General features: G+C 33.1%; 1 protein-coding gene across 1 annotated transcript; it reads left to right on the forward strand.

Moving 5' to 3' along the window:
• The first annotated feature begins 7,653 nt into the window (after window positions 1–7,653).
• On the forward strand, window positions 7,654–8,297 carry LOC149537484 (LOB domain-containing protein 1-like). Its single transcript, XM_089798949.1, has 2 exons — window positions 7,654–7,821; window positions 7,977–8,297. The coding sequence occupies exons 1-2, from the start codon at window positions 7,654–7,656 to the stop codon at window positions 8,295–8,297; spliced, it is 489 nt and encodes a 162-aa protein (XP_089655075.1).
• The last annotated feature ends 9,878 nt before the right edge of the window (window positions 8,298–18,175 follow it).

Here is an 18,175-nt window from a genome sequence, read left to right on the forward strand (position 1 = left end):
AAAATTGAGACAAACCATGGAAACTTCTTACCTCACTAGATGTGGTAGGTGTAGGCCAACTTAGGATAGCAGCAACTTTCTCCTTGTCCATCTTCAAAGTTCCTTTAGACACCACAAAGCCTAGATACACCAACTCTTGCTTGAAGAAGTCACACTTCTCAAGGTTGATAGATAGCTTCTCCTCATGAAGCCTCTTCAAAACCGCTTCTACATGCTTGACATGTTCCTCTTTGGTCTTGTTGTAGATGAGGATATCATCCAAATACACCACCACAAATCTGCCCGTGAAGTCTTTGAGCACTTCATTCATGAGCCTCATGAAGGTGCTAGGGGCATTGGAAAGACCAAATGGCATCACAAGCCATTCATAAAGACCATCAGTAATCTTAAATGCTGTCTTCCATTCATCTCCCTCCTTTATTCTAATTTGGTGATACCCACTTTTCAAGTCCAGCTTAGTGAAATACATAGCACCTCCTAGACAATCCATAAGGTCTTCAATTCTTGGAATAGGAAACCTATACCTGATTGTAATGCGGTTAATGGCCCTTGAGTCAGTACACAACCTCCATTTTCCTCCCTTCTTGGATGCCAAAACCACTAGGACTGCACAAGGGCTTATGCTCTTTTGGATCAAACCTTGGTCCATCAACTCTTGGACTTGTCTTGCCACTTCAAGGTTCTGATCTGGGGTTCACTTGTAGGCTGCCTTATTAGGTAGTGAGGCACCTGGAACAAAGTCAATTTGATGGCTGATAACTCTTCTTGGTGGTAGGGTAGCTGGTGTACCATCACTAACAATCTCCTTATACTTTACAAGCAACTCTTGTACCTCTGCTGGTAAAGGTTCTTGGACTGGCTTTTCTTCACTTGCAGCCTTTAGTATGACTACAAATCCTTGGCTCTCCTCATGCTTGAGGTCTCTAATAAACTCTTTCTCTCCACATAGCAGCACATTAGGCACCTTGGACTGTGGTTCATCCCCTTCTAACAATGACTGAATTTTGAAGGTCTTGCTTCCTTTCTTAAATGTTATGGTATTTTCCTTGCCATCATAGACCACTTCCCTATCAAATTGCCAAGGTCTCCCTAGCAAAAGATGACAAGCATCCATTGGCAAAATATCACATAATAAGTGGTCTTTATATCCTGCAATTGAGAAGTCCACCCATGCTTGTTCATTCACTAGGATGCTTTGCCCTTTGTTAAGCCATGTGACCTTGTAAGGGTTTTCATGAGGTATCTTCTTCAATTTGAGCTTTGTAACAGCCTCCTCTGATATTACATTATCAGTTGATCCAGAATCAACCACCACCTTGCATACTTTTCCTAGGATCTTGCACTTGATCCTAAACAATGCCCTTCTATGTCTAGGCTCATTAGAAGCTGGTTGCTTGATCAGCACCCTCCTAAACATATGATTCTCACCTTTTTCAGACTCAATATGGTCTATGTCAACATCCTTGCAACTTCTATTATCTTCTTGTGCATATGCTAGCCTTTTATCTTGGCTTGAGGAAGAGGGTTTGTCCGGGCACCTATAGGCAGGATGGCCTAGTTGACCACAATTGTAACACTTCATTGTTGCAAAGTAAGAGCTGCTCCTACCTCCTCTACCCCTACTTGATCCTCCTTGATTGCCTCTCCCTCTATTATAACCACCTCTTGAAGAGTGGTCAATAGTTTGCTCCATGGGTTTGCTTTCACTTTGGCTCTTTTGATCACTACCTTTGCCTTGGTAGCCTCCTCTTTGATTTTTCTGATTTCTGCCTTTGCCTCTATCTTTGAAGTTAGAATCTCCTTTCCTCTTGTTCTTTTCTTCTACCTTCAAAGCTAGCTGATGACATCTTTGGATAGTGGTAGGGGCCCATAAGCTAAGCTCCTCTTGAATGTTCCACTTCAAGCCACCAAGATACCTTGCCACCTTGAGTGACTCCTCTTCTTGCTTCTTGGATCTCAAAAACAACCTCTGAAATTCTTCAGTGTAGGAGGTCACATCAAGATCTTTTTGCTTCAGTCCTTGCCTCTTTTTATGGAGTTGGATCTCAAAGTCTTCAGGTAGCAAGTTCTCCTTGATTTTGTTTGCCATAGCACTCCAATTTGCAATTGGATTCTTGCCCATGCTGACTCTTTCATCTTGTACATACTTCCACCATGTTAAGGCTGAGCCTCTAAGCCTTGACTTAGCAACCTTAACCTTCTGTGCCTCTGAGATACCCTCGCACTCAAAGTGGTTCTCCATACCCTCTAACCAATCCATAACTGCATCAATATCCATCTTACCACTGAAAAGTGGCACTCCTTCCAAAGCTTTACCTCCTAAGGCTTTGATTGCCTTCAAGAAGGGCTCTTCTTGCAAGATAGGATCAGGTTCAGGTACAATATCTTCCTCTGCTACCTTTTTACCATTCCCATCTTCTTCTTCATCTCTTTTCTTGGCTGCCTCTACAACTGCATCTAGTTTTTGCTTCACCTCTTCTAGTGCTTCTTCAAGAAGCTGATTTCTTTGCCTTTGCTCATCAACTTCTTTAGCTAACTCCACATTTGTCACCATCATGGATTCTCCTACTGATTCTTCAGTGGCTTCCAACATTAACTACCTTTCCCAAATCTTTAACTGGCTCTGATACCACTCTGATGTAACACCCCAACCTTGCTTCCAAACCCCAAGCTCTCTCTCAGGGCTACCTTAGGTCATTCACTAGACCCACTAGGGCTTCTTCACACCCTATAATTACTAGGACCTTGCTCAAGAGATCCTAATCCTTCAGTTGGGGGTACACCAACAAAGTAACATCAAATTTCTTACTAGCCGGCTCCAGTCCGCTATTAACCCTCAAGTCCATCTATAGCTCCAAGGGTACCAGTTCTTCATCTAGGTTTTTTTTTAGACTCCTTCTAACATCCATGACCCTAAACATTTCTGATTTCATAGGCGCATTCAATCTACTAGGGAAGATACACCAAATTGCTCCAAAAAGGCTACTAGGAATTAGCCCTCCTAAATAGCTGGAAACAAGATTTCTTGAAAAACTTCTTAACAAACCTACAAAAAAATTATATTTTTGGATACCCTTTTTAGAGTACTTCAAGATTCTGTAATTTTCTAGCCTCCAAACTTTCCGTGCAATGAAAGTACAGTTTTAGGCCAAAAATGAGGATTTCAAGTGCTTTATCGCTGTTGTGATGGAAGACCACCTTAGACACTTTCCAAGACCTCTCCTTTGGACTGGAGCAAGGTTATACCTTCTCATTACTCGCTGTGCAGCCGGATTAGGGTATTTGTACACTCAATCCTCTCCATAACTCATTTTCCAACTGTGATTCCTAGCCAAGTTGCATTTGGCTTGCCTAGGGCATCACCTTAAAAATGCTTGCTGATGCTTTCAAGGGCCCTCCTTCTTGATAAATAATTTACATGGATCCTAGTTCCAAATCCCAAAATACCAGAGGTTTCCAATGGTGGGAAGTGGCCCTAAGATCCCATTTTCTAAGTGCAGCCCTGTTCAGATTAGCAACTTGCCAAGAACAAAAGGATTTTTCTACACTAATGCAAACGAATTAAAATGATCAAACCAACACTACAAAAAGATTAAAAACAATATTTCAGAACTTTTTCAACACAAAAATCAGGCCATTCAATCCTCCTCTATTAAAAATGCCTTCAAATGCATAAAACCGACAACAAAATACTTGCTCAATTCGTACAGAAATGCAAAACCAACTTGTCCAACTCCCTAAAAATGGTTTTCCTCACATTTTTAAAGGCTCCTCCATCAGTTCCATAACTGCTCTAAATAGTTAGGATGTTCTAAACACACAAATGCCAAAAAGTTTCTTTTTGCAAGAAAATGTTGTCATGACAACATGACAACATTTCAGCAACTTTTGTTCTACATGGAGTTAGACCTCCAAATTTGGCACAAAAACAAAGTAGACATATAATATGCATAAAATGACTTCAAATAAACAATTCAAAGCCATTGGAACCTTTCTAGACCATTTTAGCCTTTTCCGGACCTAAGTCACCTAGTTGACAATAGTCGGCAACTTCTAGCAACTTGGTCACTTTGGGTCTTGCCAAGTCTCCTAAACACACCTAAGGACCACATAGGACCTATTATTATAATAGTGATGTGGCTAGCATCACTACAAGCCAAAAATAAAGAAATACCTAGGTTTCACACTTAGCCTACCTAGGTGCTCCTGCACCATCTATACTCTTCAAGCAAAGAATTAAGCTCATCGAATCTTAGCTCCCTACTAACCATAACATTATGTTGCAGCTTCACCTTTTTCCACTTTCTTCTCTGGCTAATAAAATTGGTTACCATTCCACCCCCTGGTCCTGTAGGTAATACTGGAGAGACCCAAACTTCGCTTTGATTAAAGGTTTATCTATAAGCCATGGATCCTCCTAGAAATAAATCTAGTTACCATTCCCCACAAGCCATCTAACACCCTCCTTCAAAAGGGTTCTGTTTCTCACAAAATTTCTCTAGATTTTAGAGCCTGTTGGAAGATCATTTCTCTATGTGCACTGAGAGAACATCATATTTCCAAGGTACTTAGCTCTCACAATATTACACCAATTAGATTCTCCCTTCATCAAGTTCTAGCCCATCTTAGTGAGAAGCACATTGTTCAAATTGGTTATCTTCCTTACTCCCAAACCTCCTTTTTGCTTTTGTGTATAAACTATTTCCCAGCTGGCCAAACTTATTCTAATCTTCTCACTCACTCTAGACCAAAGAAAGTTACGTTGAATTTTCTCTAGTTTATTAGCCATATACTGAGTAATTTTAAATAAGGATAGGAAGTACACTGGTAATCCTTGGAGGGAGGAAATTAGCAGTTGCAAGTTGCCCGCACTACTCAGGGTTTTTCCTTTCCATCCAATCATCTTTTTCTCCATTCTTTCTAGAATACCATTCTAAAAGTTGTTCCTCATGTCTTTCATGATTAATGAAAGACCTTGATAAGTATTCTATACCTCAACAATGTTGCAATCTAAAATATTAACAATCCTTTGTTGTAGGTCAGGGGGTGTATTAAAGAAGAACACCTTGCTTTTATCATAATTGATCTTTTGATCCGCATTCACTTCATATATCTCTAGCATTGACTTCCAAGCTCTAGCTTCACCCACTGAGGACTCCCCACTAAGGAAGGTGTCATCCACAAACTATTGAATCACTTCAAGAGGTAGTATGGAAGTAGGTTTAATGCCTTTGATTATCCCCCCCTCCAACTTTTTCATGAATGCTCTTCCCAGGACTTCAACAACCATAATAAACAGATAGGGAGAGATAGGATCGCCCTACCTAAGTCCTCTCTCCCCTCCAAAATTTTCCCAAGATGACTCATTAACCATAATAGAATAGCTGATAGTTTCCACCATCAACTTCACCATTCTAATAACCTTCTGACTAAGGCCTATCCTTTCCATTACTTTATACAAGAAAATCCAATTAATCCTTTCACAAGCTTGTTATTGCTGAATTTTTATGATATATAGATTGTGATGTCTATGTAGAGTTCAATATCAACAGTTGTCTAGTAGCTTGTGATGCTTATGTGTTGAGAGGTATGGAGGGAGAGATCACGAATTTCATATAAGAGCTACACCTTTACAAGGGTCATGATATAACTTGATGAAACTTTTCTTGACTGAGGATTTGTTTCATTAGTGTAGATTATTACAAAATCTATATACACTTTTATTCAAAAAATTTTAAAATTTAAATCCTAAATGGGGTTTCTCAATAGATGAATATAGTTGCATGTATTACATTGCTATTAAATGTATTACATTGATTAGGTTAGCTAGTTACAAAGTGGTTTGTACATAGTTAAATTATTTTACTGATTTCTAGATGATGACACACATTATAAAACACCTATCAAATGCAATATCTGTGACATTGAAATAAATTTAAAAAATTCTTTATTTTCATAACACATTGCCAATAACTATTGACCCCTTATACATTTTTTCTTTGGATAGAAGTTTTCACACTTCTAGGATTATTGCTTTAAACTTTGTGGAGCCTTAATTTTCTACTTAGGCTATTCCTTCTCCTTGCCCTTGGGATCTTAGTGGTGATTTGCTGCTTTCGGATGGAATTCCTGAGTTCCTTCTTTGGGATTCATCATCTTATCTTCAAAATTTTGTCATTGAGAGATTTTATGGTCACAAACCTTATGTTGATATGAATAGAATATGATTTTCTTGCGTTTAAAAGTTGAGCAACCGAGTTAAAATAATTTCTATGGCTGATAATTGTTTTATTTTTCCCATTTTAATTTTTGAAGATTGAACAAGCATTTCTATTGATGAATTCTAGTTTATCATAATTAAAATCCTTCGTCATTCTAAATGAGCCTTGGATTCGATATGCAAAACTTTAAGATGAATACTCTGATTTACATATTTATTTTCAATTCCTCATCAAATATCTTCATGTCAGATTGTACGCTGATGGAAAATAAGAACGTGCTCTTTACTCGGGCGACTTTGTTCTACGCTTGGGAAATGGGTGTGGGAAATTGAAGTTCAAAATTTTCTATATGTTTGCAATTACTTTATTAAAGTTGTTCATGTGACTTCATGTTACGTGACCATGACGAACAATCCTTTTGTTTGGAGGGAAAACAAAAAAAAAAACAAATGTATCCAAATTGAGAAAAATAATTTTCTCTCAAAGCAAAGGATCAAGTGGTGGAATTCCGATTATTCTCCCTAGACGTGCATAAATGTTCAAGATTTTGTTGGCAATTCTTTGGATTCTCATCATCACAAGAAAACGACGTCTGGCCGAGATGGATTAGCCTTCCCCCTCACGTCATGGAACTTTTGGAGTGCTTATCCTTGTTTTAAGAAATACATAATTGAGAAGAGGGAGCTGACAACTTTAATGTTAAAAAATAATTCTAAGATCACTTCATTAAACACCCAATGATTTGGTTATGGTTTTGTTTGCACACCATGGCTGTTACATGCTATATTGTCCTTTGCTGCTTTTGGCAATCCTGATTAGATATTCAGCTGATTGATTCATTCTTCTTTTGTTCTTTAGTGAGCTGTTCTTTTATGTTCATTCTTTCTAAATATCAATATTTCTAGTTGTTTAAACAATCAGAAACCTTCAAAAATTCCTACATATATATTAAAAAAAATGTGCTCCTTTTATATTGTTTCGAATCAAGCACAATATTTTGACGTCCATGTAGTTTTTAGTAGTGTCTATCATATGTTAAACGCTGTATTTTAAGTAAACAGGCGAGTATCAAAGTTATATTTTGTCGTTTACATTATTTCTAGAAGAGATGACAAAGACAATGTACTATAGAGAGAGAGAAACATAAATCATATTAAAAATATTCGGTATGTAATTACCACAGGTTAGCAAAGTACATGTATTTTAATAGAGGTTCACTTTCGGAGATTTGATCTTCGAGGAAGAAAATCTTGAAAAATAACAATTTTCTAGCTTTTTTTTTCTCAGTTTTTAGACAGAGATGTCAAGATCAGATAATGAAACACGTGAAAACGCAGTGGACTGTAATGTCAGCCTATTATACTATTAGTTGAGTGGTCCAGTTTCCACCAAGCAAATCTTCATAAATACATAAACGAGGCCATCCCTTATCATGGCAAAGCGAGAGATGGCCCCTAAGGCGTGCGCAGCTTGTCGGTTACAACGCAAGAAATGCTCAGATGATTGTTTGCTGGCTCCTCATTTTCCTTCACATGATCTACTTAGGTTTTCGACCGTGCAGAGAGTGTACGGGTTGAACAATATTATCAAAATGCTCAAAGTAAATTAACCCTAGCCAATTTCTAAGGTTTTAGAGGTTATATGGAAATCAATTTTTTCACTTGAAATAATCTGTATAATTTGTATTCAAATTTATGATGCTTTATTCATCCATGAAATTCATAGTTTTATGCGGTTTTTTCTTTTTGGTAACAGGATGTTAAAGCTGAGCAAAGAGCAGATGTAGTGAATAGTTTGGTGTCTGAAGCAACCGCCAGGGTGGCGGACCCTGTTTATGGCTCTGCAAGAACAACCCATCATCTGCAGAAGCGGGTTGCTGAGCTGGAATCCCAGCTGGCAGACACGCAAGCAGAGCTCTTGGATATGCGTTTGGAAAATCAGAAGCTTCTCTCTCTTCTAGCCGTCGGATCTCTTGATGCTCAACATGTTCTTTCTTCTTCCTCACAACAAGATGAAAATGGTATGTATGAGGAGGTTGATCCATTTGAGTTGTGGGAGCCGCTATGGAACATATAATTTTTAAGATAAAGTTATAATTTTATGGACGTTATAGCTCTTGGCTGTTTCAAAAACCTATTTGATTCTATCAAGAACTGAAGGATTTCTGTAAATTGTTATATATGTCGTTGCTGCAGAAGGTGGTACGATAATAAACGTTATGGAATATAAAACTTAATAGTTACTTTTGATATAAATGATGGTGCTTGCTTATGCTTAGACTGTGTAATGGTGGTTTCTTATGTATATGATATTGCACTCACTATTTTCTAAGTGGTATTCTATACAGCAGTATTCAGTATACGACATAGGATTGTTTCTATTTATAGCATTGAATTGATTGCTTTCTACTCTTCAAAATTTTCAATTATGGATCCAATTCTCTTATGAAAACTGTTATGCAAAGCATAAATGTAACATAAATGCGCATGTAAATTCATTTTATGCACATTACAAGGTTTATGACAGTTAAAAGTGACTTTACTTAAATTGTTTGGTTTTTCATATGTGGCATCGTAAACGTTATTAAATTATATAAAACTTAATAGTTTATTTAGGTATTTACATTAAATGTGTATACCTAGTCTAATATTTTCATTCTTTTCTGTGTGGGATTATATACAATACTATTAAGTATATAACTTAAATCATTCATTTTCATACATAGGATGATTTTTAATTTTTGTGTATAGTGTTGAATTTATAAATTTTCCTAATTTTTCCAATGTCCAACTACATATGAATAGGTGGAACCAATTTTGTTTTGCAAAAACCTTGGATTCTATCTATATTGTTAAATTCATTTACTTTCTATTTTTTCAAATGTTCAATTAGGTATGAAGAGGAGGATCCACTTCTCTTGTGACCACCATTATGGAAAGTATAAATTTAAGACAGTATTAAACTAAAATTTATTTAATGGATATTACAATTTTTAGTCTAATTAATTTTTAAAATTTTATTGTGAATCATAATTTTTTTTTTTTGAATTTTTCCATAGGTCATTCTATCTAAATTATTTTATTCATTGTTTTCTATGTGATATCATAGACAACACTATTATGTATAATATTTTGTAGTCCCTTTGGGTGTGTATCTATAAGTGGTAAATGTAATGCCTTGTTTTTTTTAGATAGTCAACTATGTATAAAGAGGTGGATCCAACTCTCTTGTGGATAGTATTATAGAGTATATATTATTAAGAAAAGAGTAAATCAAAATTTATGTTAAGGATGTTATAATTGGTGTTAGTGTTAGAAATATATTATTTCTATTTTTTAACTAATAATTATCTCAAATTGCATCTCAGATCTTTTTTTGACAAGATAGTATACTATAAAATGACATTAAATACACAACTTAATAGTTCTTCTTACTATATACGCTACTATTGTTTTATTACATTATTGCACTAGTTAGTTTTTTTGTGGTCAAATAGACAATTTAATCAAATATATAACTTGACAATTTGGTTTTTAGGAATATATGATAGTTTTTGTCAATACTATCAAATTTTTATTTCTGTTGTCTTTAAAAAGTTCAACACATTATTTTATAGAGTTAAAAAAAATTAAGATAGTGATTTCATAGTAGTAATTATACTTTTAATTCATTATTAAAAACATAGTTGACTTAAATTGATATACAATAATATATACATCATAATAAATCTATTGACTTTCTAACAATTGATTTCTTTAATTTATTTTTTCTAAATGCTTTATTGCATTTTCATGTTTATATTATTCATCTAATATAAAATTATAAAAAAGAAAAGAAATTTACAATGGAAATCAGAAGCTAAGCCTCACACTTATTTAGTATGATTAAATAGTTATATTAAGAGTAGCACAATAAAATAGTTTTAAAAAATACTATGCAAGAAGTCAGCATATGATTGAACCCAAGTTGTCCATCCTTAAGGACCCTCCATCCAAAAAATACAAATATTCTCATTAGAAACATTCTTCATCTTCTTTTTGATTTCTCTATTCAACTTTTTTATGGTGTCTTCAAAAACAACATAGTTATCGGTATCATGCCCCACTTTCAGGAATTGATCTATCATCATGGTAATTGTAACCTATGATTTTTTAATAATGTATGATAGACTTAGTAAGGAAGGTCTAAGGATACTTAATTTATCTTAATAATTATTTTTATATTGAAAAAAATATATATTTATTGAAATTGATGCCAAAACATATTTTATATGACTTTTGAGGAATCAAAATAAAATTAAAGTAAATAAATTTAGAATTAGTTATAGAAAAATAGTTTTATATGATGTCTTTATGTATTTGTATATTATGTTTTTGAGGTAATTGATAGCAACCAAACAAGATGGGGGCTGACCTCGATGTAGAAAAATGCTAAGAAGAAATAGCCAAAGGTATTTATACATTATGTTAGTATTGCTATAGAAACTTAATTTACCTTTTTATATTTTAGTTATAAAATTTACATTACAACCAACTTATTTTTACATGATAATTCAAATTTATCTTTTTATAAACTTTATTTAAAGATAAATAAATTAATATATAATCAAACTAAATTAGATTTTTTACATATGCCTCAATGTAAAAATCATATATCTTTTATTCAATCTCTATCTATTATTGTCTACTTAACATTTATATATGCTTTGTCAATAATATCTATTTCTATTAAAATACATTTATATAAAATAATGACAATACTTTTATTTTTTTACTATACAAAAATTAAAATTATATTTTAGATCAAGCTAAAATATTAATCTTACATAAAAACTTTGACTATAGATAGACTTATATTGTATATTCTAATTCAAATAATATTATATTTATAAATTTAGACATTAAAATAGAATTAAGATTATTATTATATTTTATAAAATAACTATAAATATTTTTTTAATTATTATAATTAACTAGCCAATAAAACTTAATTATAAAATATAATATTATTTATATTATTATAGTTTAAAAATTAATATGTTTAATACTTATATTAAATATAATAAAATTGTAATATATATTTTTTTAAATTACAAATTTTCATCTTATTCTCTTACAACTATGAAATACTAAAAACTGAACTTTTATAACTTGCAGTAATATATTTCTTTTAAAACACCCTACACCAACACTGATAACTGTGAGCTTCATACAATACAATGTGTCTTTTACTTTTTAAATTCAATTTATGAACAAATTTATTTTCAAACAGATTATACGTTTACATCATGACTGATAATAATACTTTTGAGAGCATTATGCAATTCAGATGAGTAGGGCATTTCGAAGTTTGCTTCAATAAAAAAATGAAAAGTTGTTCAACTGCTTCTACCACAATTTATTCGTATATTAAGACATAAAGTTTTCGGAGCCGTTGAGATTGTACTTGAGCGAAGATGGATACCGGGATTAGTTTTAAAACCTTCCCTTGAATTTTGATTACACCTAATTTTAATATCAGACCAATGAACGCCTACTTAGCTCTAGGTGCTTAATAAAAAAGGCTTTGGTGAAATCATCAACAGAAAATTGTTTTGATCTACAAAATGTAACAATGTTTTTTTTACAATCGGTTTTCTTACCTGATATTTCTCATTATTAAAAACAAAACATAACTGTCACTCTTTCACTAACTCAAATAATTATTTTCCTTGATACAACTAAAAAATATGTTCCTTGTTTGATACATAGAATGCCTTGATTCCCACTAAATTAGAGCCATTGATTTCTTCAACTCCAGATAGTATAACAACTTGTAATAATATACACTCTTGTAAGATTGCTTCATCTCAATATCACATCTTTTACAGCGGCAATCCTCCACTTAATCAGACATTCAATATTAGCCACATAGTTTGAAATTGAAGGATTGTCTAAGTTCGAACATGATTCTTCCTCTCAGATGGCCTTAAAAAATGGTCTTTAAATATCAGTTCAATCACTGTTAGCTAATTCTAGGTGTAACGAGGAAAAGTTAAAGATAATTACTATAGAAAAGCTGTCTGATAGTAAGTAGCTTTCTTTAAAGGAAAAAAACAAAGAGAGAGAAATTAATCTCCGATTGTTAAATCCCAACAATTAAGAAAAGAAATCAATTTCTATTTGCAAAAAATCGTCGTGGCGTGATAGGGTAATTCTGTGCGGTACTCTTCAACAATAGAACATAAATAGTTCTCAATTAGTATTAGAGCATGCACGTAAAATATAACAATAAGGTGCAACAAGTTGTCAGGTATTAATATTTAAATAAAAAAGGGATGATATCAATCTATTCATAATTTATAATAATGATCATTTGAAATAATATTTTATTTCCACAAATATTTGAACATGTACATAAAATATAATGAGTTTCAACAACTTGTGAGCTATTATTATTTAGAAGAAAAGGAAAGATATCAACTTATATATAATATTGTAAAAATAGATATTTGTAACAATGTTTATATTTATTTCTTCTAATTGTTTGTTAAATCTTATTATAATAATGAAAAATAGATTGACTAAAATTAATATTGACTCTAATGATTAAGTTAATGTTTTGTATCACTCTTAAAGAAAATGATACTTGTTTATGTAATAGAATGTAATCTTATTATGTTATGTTTCTACTACAAGATTCAATTGTATGCTTCTTTGGTCAAATTTATTGACCCATCTTTCAAAAATAATTTTTAACAAGAACCCATCTCTCACTTTTCAATCTAGGTGACGTGTACATGGGTGAAGCATTATGATTTCCTAACATCTCACCCATCTTACTACTACTCCATGTAAAGTATACTTAACAATGGAGGTTCATTCAAGGTTAAAAGCACTTATCATACTACCCCATTTGCTAGGTTAATTATGTTTACACATGATACTTAAAAAAATATTACCTAATTTCTTTCAAATGATACAATAATAAGTGGGATACATTTTCAATAACAAGTAAAATTGTGATACTTTTATGAGGACTCAATTATGTAGGGTTTCAATATAAATCATTGACCCATGTTTGATAAGTAGTGGTTCACATTACACAATTTATCATTTGAACAAATGCAACACTTAGTAGTCATTTCATGTAGGTGATTCTTGTAGAGGTGATGGATTAAGCTCTACTATAAGGTTACCAATCCTAGTACTACTCCAACTCTAGCATGTTCAACCATGGAGTTTCCCCAAAGTTAACCCCATATTTCTTGTGTAAACTCCACGGTCAACTATTCTTAATTTGGATTAGTCTTGGATGGTTGAACTTCCATGAATGAAGGATAGTTCATATAGATGCAATGGGCTCTAAGTGTCTATTCATTCTCATAGGATATGTCTTCTTTTGAACCTCTAGTAATTAAATATTGGTGAATTAGTTTGATGCAAAAAATTACACACTTGAACCCTAATAGCAATAGAAACAATTTACTTCTTATACAAAACATATACTTCTTATGAAATGGTGAGTTAAAGTGAGTTTATTATAAATGATTTATAAGGTAGCCAACTTGTTGAAGGTTTAAAAAACTAGGTATTAGGCCATTTGGTTTTATTCATGGAATAAAAATGAAAGGTGTTCCTCTTAATACCTCAATCACACACAAAAATAGAGAAACAACAATTAGTGAGACCCAAAATATGGGCTTCTTATTATAGCCATAAATGAAAAATTATAGAATTGCAATATGTAAAATTAGATGGGCACCTTCCTTACAATAATATGCAAGACAAGTTGTGATTATCTCCTAGAATTGCCCTAGGCAACCTACGAGCCTTCTTTATATAGGCAATTTTTCACTGCCTAGGAAGGTTCTAGAAGCTAAGCCTTAACTGTTGAGGTGGACCAACCTTATCTTATATTATTTTATTTTATTACACATTAAAACATAAGATCAACCCAAGATGATCTACAAATTACATTTCTAGATGACCCACTTCTCGCGACCATATCTAGAAAACTATTGAGCTGATGGGTTATTATAACCCCATTCTAGAATCCTCAACTAAAGTTCTATAACAACTAGTCATGGGAGCATCTATTAGGTAATGTTTGATCTAATTTCATAGCCATTTAGGCCCTCTTCACTAAACCTAAAACTTAGATAGCCAAAATGAATACAAAAAAATTCATAATAATCAAACCGATACATTGATATGACAATGAAGCTCATTTGGCAGGATTATATGTCCAAGTTGAACCTCCATATATGAGATTAGAACAATTTGAGAATATAAAACTAACTTACTAAAATTAGAAAGCTCCCAAAAATGGAATTTGTGCATAGGAATAGCCCTTATTGAAGGCACAAAATCGAAAATAGAAATATTTTTGGTAATGTAAAATTTCCCTTACACCCATGATGATGTGAGATCAAATAAAATTAATGGTTAATAATTCTTGATTTGGAGCAATACTAGCACAACTAACATCAAGGGAATGCCTAATTATTCACCTCTGCAAGTGTCACCTATATCTAGAAAATGAGTACTAAGCATTACATTCATTGTCATTAGAGATGGTTTCATATATAATGGGGTTAAAAGCTAGTGCGCTTGACATTTCAAGAAACTCCATAGTTAGATGCATTTGAGTTGGAGTAATACTAGAACATTGTGAGAATCTCCTATATGTGATGAATGTTATGTCAATGTGATGAATGGGTAAGGGCTGATATAATCCAACATTAGTACTTTTCCCTTTTCTTTTATGATAAATGGTGCACTAGTCTATAGATTTTCTCACATCTTTCTATAACTTTGGCCAAAAGTAATGCCTATGAACCAACGCTAAAGTCTTATCTCATCCAAAGTTAACAAAAAATGCTCCACTATGTTTCTCTTGTATGATGTTATCTCTCATTAAGAATTTTGGTATGCAAATTTGTGCCCCTCTGTACATTCATGGTTGTACCTATCATCTAGGTTAGTACATGCTTGATAAATATCTTTGAAATTAGCATCATTATCATACATATCTTTCAAATTCAAAACTCATGTATTTTCCAACTAAAATTGTGATGTAGTCAAAGCTCTTCTACTTAAAGAATCTACAACCTTATTTGAAACTCCCTTTTTATGCTTTATAGAAAAAGTAAAAGCTTGCAATGTCTCCAACCATTTCATATGTCTATGATTTAGTTTCTCTTAACTGTTTATGAAAGTAAGAGCTTGGTTATCTATGTATACAATGAATTCTTTTGGCATCAAATAGTGGACCTCAATTTCCTAAGCGATTAGACAAGGGCATACATCTCCAAATCATATGAAGAATATTTTTTCTTAGCTTCATTGAGTTTCTCAGTAAAGAAGGTTATAGGTCTACCCACTTGACAAAGTACACCTCCTATTTCTATGTTTCTTGCATCACATTATATTTTCAATACTTTCCCAATATTAGAAAATGTGAGGAATGGTTGTTGAGTTACGTTCTTCTTAAGAATTTAAAAGGCTTCATTAGTTTCTATTGTCCAAACAAATTTAGATTTTTTTCCTCCTTTTAAGCTGAAATTCTTAATAATCTTTTTGTAGAAAGTGGATAAATCATGAAAGCTTCTAACTACTACAATAGTCTTAGGAAATGGCCAAGAAATAATTTTTCTTACCTTATCCCGATCCATCTTAAGTTTTCCTTTTGAGATTACAAATCCAAAGTATGTCAGCTCTTCTTGCACGAAAGTCCATTTCTCCATATTAGTCATCAACTTTTCTTCTTGTAGCTACTTCAAGACCAAGTCTATCTATTTCAAATGCTCCTCCTTTGTGTTTATGAAATCTAAAATATCATCTAAATATACTATCACAAAATTTCCTACAAAATATTTGAGAACTTCATTCAAAAGTTTTATAAATGTATTAGGAGCGTTAGACAATCCAAATGGCATTACCTTCCACTCATATAATCCCTCATTTTTTCAAAATATTGTTTTCCATTCAAAACTTGGCATAATTCTTATTTGATGATATCCACTTTTTAAATCAAATTTTAAAAAGTATCTTTCTTTACCCAAACAATCAAGTAAATCTTCTATCCTATGCATTGGAAATTGTACCTTATAATGATTTTGATGAGTGCTCTCAAATTGGTGCAAAGCTTCAATGTTCCCCCTTTCTTAGGTGCTAGGACTATAGGTACTACACATGGGCTTAAAATCTTTCCAAGAAAACCAGCTTCAAGTAATTCCTCAATTTTCCTTGCCATTTCTTTATTCTATTGTCGTGTTAGCTTGTATGCAGTCTTGTTGGCTAATGTTGACCTTGGTATGAGATCAATTCAATGACTAATTTTTCGCATAGGTGGGAGCCTTCTTGGAATTCCATTAGCTATGATTTCATTGTACTTGTCCAGAATTGGTTTAACTTCTTTGACTACCTTTTGTGTCTTCTTTTCTACCACTTCCACCTTCAAGTTTGAACTTTGCATTTCTGATTGTGCTTCCTCAATATGATTCTCAGCATTTTATTGTAATTAATCTTTTAGTATGGGAATCAATGCAAAGAATGGAAACTTCTTTCCTTTAACTTATTTTAGAAATTACTTCTTACCCATTACCATGATCTTAGTATATATAGCTTTTGCTTCTTTGTGGCTTGGTTCAATTAGAGTTATTAGATCGATGACCTATCCATTCTTTGTGATGGTCTAGGTGTTCTTTACTCCATCATGATGTTCCTTGAGATCATATTGCCATGGCCTACAAAAAAGTAAGTGACATGTATCCATATTAACTAATGTCAAACAATAATCTATCATTGTATGCTCCAATCTAAAATTCAATCTAAGCTTATTCTCCCACTATTGTTTGCTTTACTTTATTCAGCCAAGACACCATAAGGACACATATGAGGTGTTCTTGGTAATTTTAACATCTCCACCATTTCAAGATCTACAAAATTTCTTGTAGAGCCATGTGACCTTCTTGGTTACAATTATTATATCTCATTGTTGCATTCATTCTTCCTAGTGATCTTCCTTTGAAATTTGGTCTTCTACCTTTGAAACTTCCTCTATAGTTATCAAACATAAACCTTATTTCATTACGTGTCTCTAGTTTTGGCTAAAAATTTGGGCTTCTTCCTCTAAATGTGCCTCTTCATCCAAATGATTATCTTCCTCTACCTCTAATACTATTATTTTGTCTTCTCTTAATCTACTCTTCCACTTTCAAAGCTAGTTGGTAACACTTAGGTACTATGTTGGGACTCAATACTTGCAACTGCTCTTGTATGTTCATTATTTGATCATTTAGGTATCTTGCTACCTTAAAACTCTCAGGTTCTGCAAATCTTGATCTTAGACTCAATTTTTGGAATTCCTCTATACAAGTGCAAATGTCAATATCTCTTTGTTTGAGATTCTACTTCTTCTAGTGTAACTATACTTCATAGTCTTTAGGAAGATAAATCTCTTTTACCATAGACACCATCTTCTTCCATGAAAAAGTTTTCTTCTTTCCTTTCTTTATTCTTCTTTCTTGTAGTTTATTCCACCATTTACGGGCTTCTCCCTTCATCCCAGACTTAGCCAATTTGACGTGTTGCACTTCTGAAATCTTCTCACATTCAAAGAAATTCTCTGAAGCTTCAATCCATTCCAAAATTGATTCAACATCCATCTTTCTTGTCAACATAGCTAACTCAGTGGATTTTCCTCCCAAAGGATTCAAAGCTCTAATGAATGGCCTCTCATGATCAAACACTCCATCCTCTTCATCAGTTGGGACTTCTTCCTCCTCTTCTTCTTCTTCTTTTATTTCTTTCTTCTCAACCACATTTTTCATGTGTTCCAACTTATTTGCTAATTATTCTAACATCCTCTTCACTTTTCTATTCTCTTTCTGATAGAGCTCCTCTTATTCCTTAACATTCTAAGATAATTTTGCATTGGTCACCATCTTGCTTCACCCTACTAAGGACTCT

The sequence above is a fragment of the Cupressus sempervirens genome, chromosome 9, assembly GCF_028749045.1.
Source record: "Cupressus sempervirens isolate cs-2001-9-10 chromosome 9, ASM2874904v1, whole genome shotgun sequence".
NCBI lineage: Eukaryota > Viridiplantae > Streptophyta > Pinopsida > Cupressales > Cupressaceae > Cupressus > Cupressus sempervirens.

Excerpts from the sequence above, each read along its gene's own strand:
- LOC149537484 (XM_089798949.1), top strand. The coding sequence starts at position 7,654 with ATGGCAAAGCGAGAGATGGCCCCTAAGGCGTGCGCAGCTTGTCGGTTA. Across the intron at positions 7,822-7,976 it reads ATATTATCAAAATGCTCAAA|GATGTTAAAGCTGAGCAAAG; the intron begins GTAAATTAACCC and ends TTTTGGTAACAG.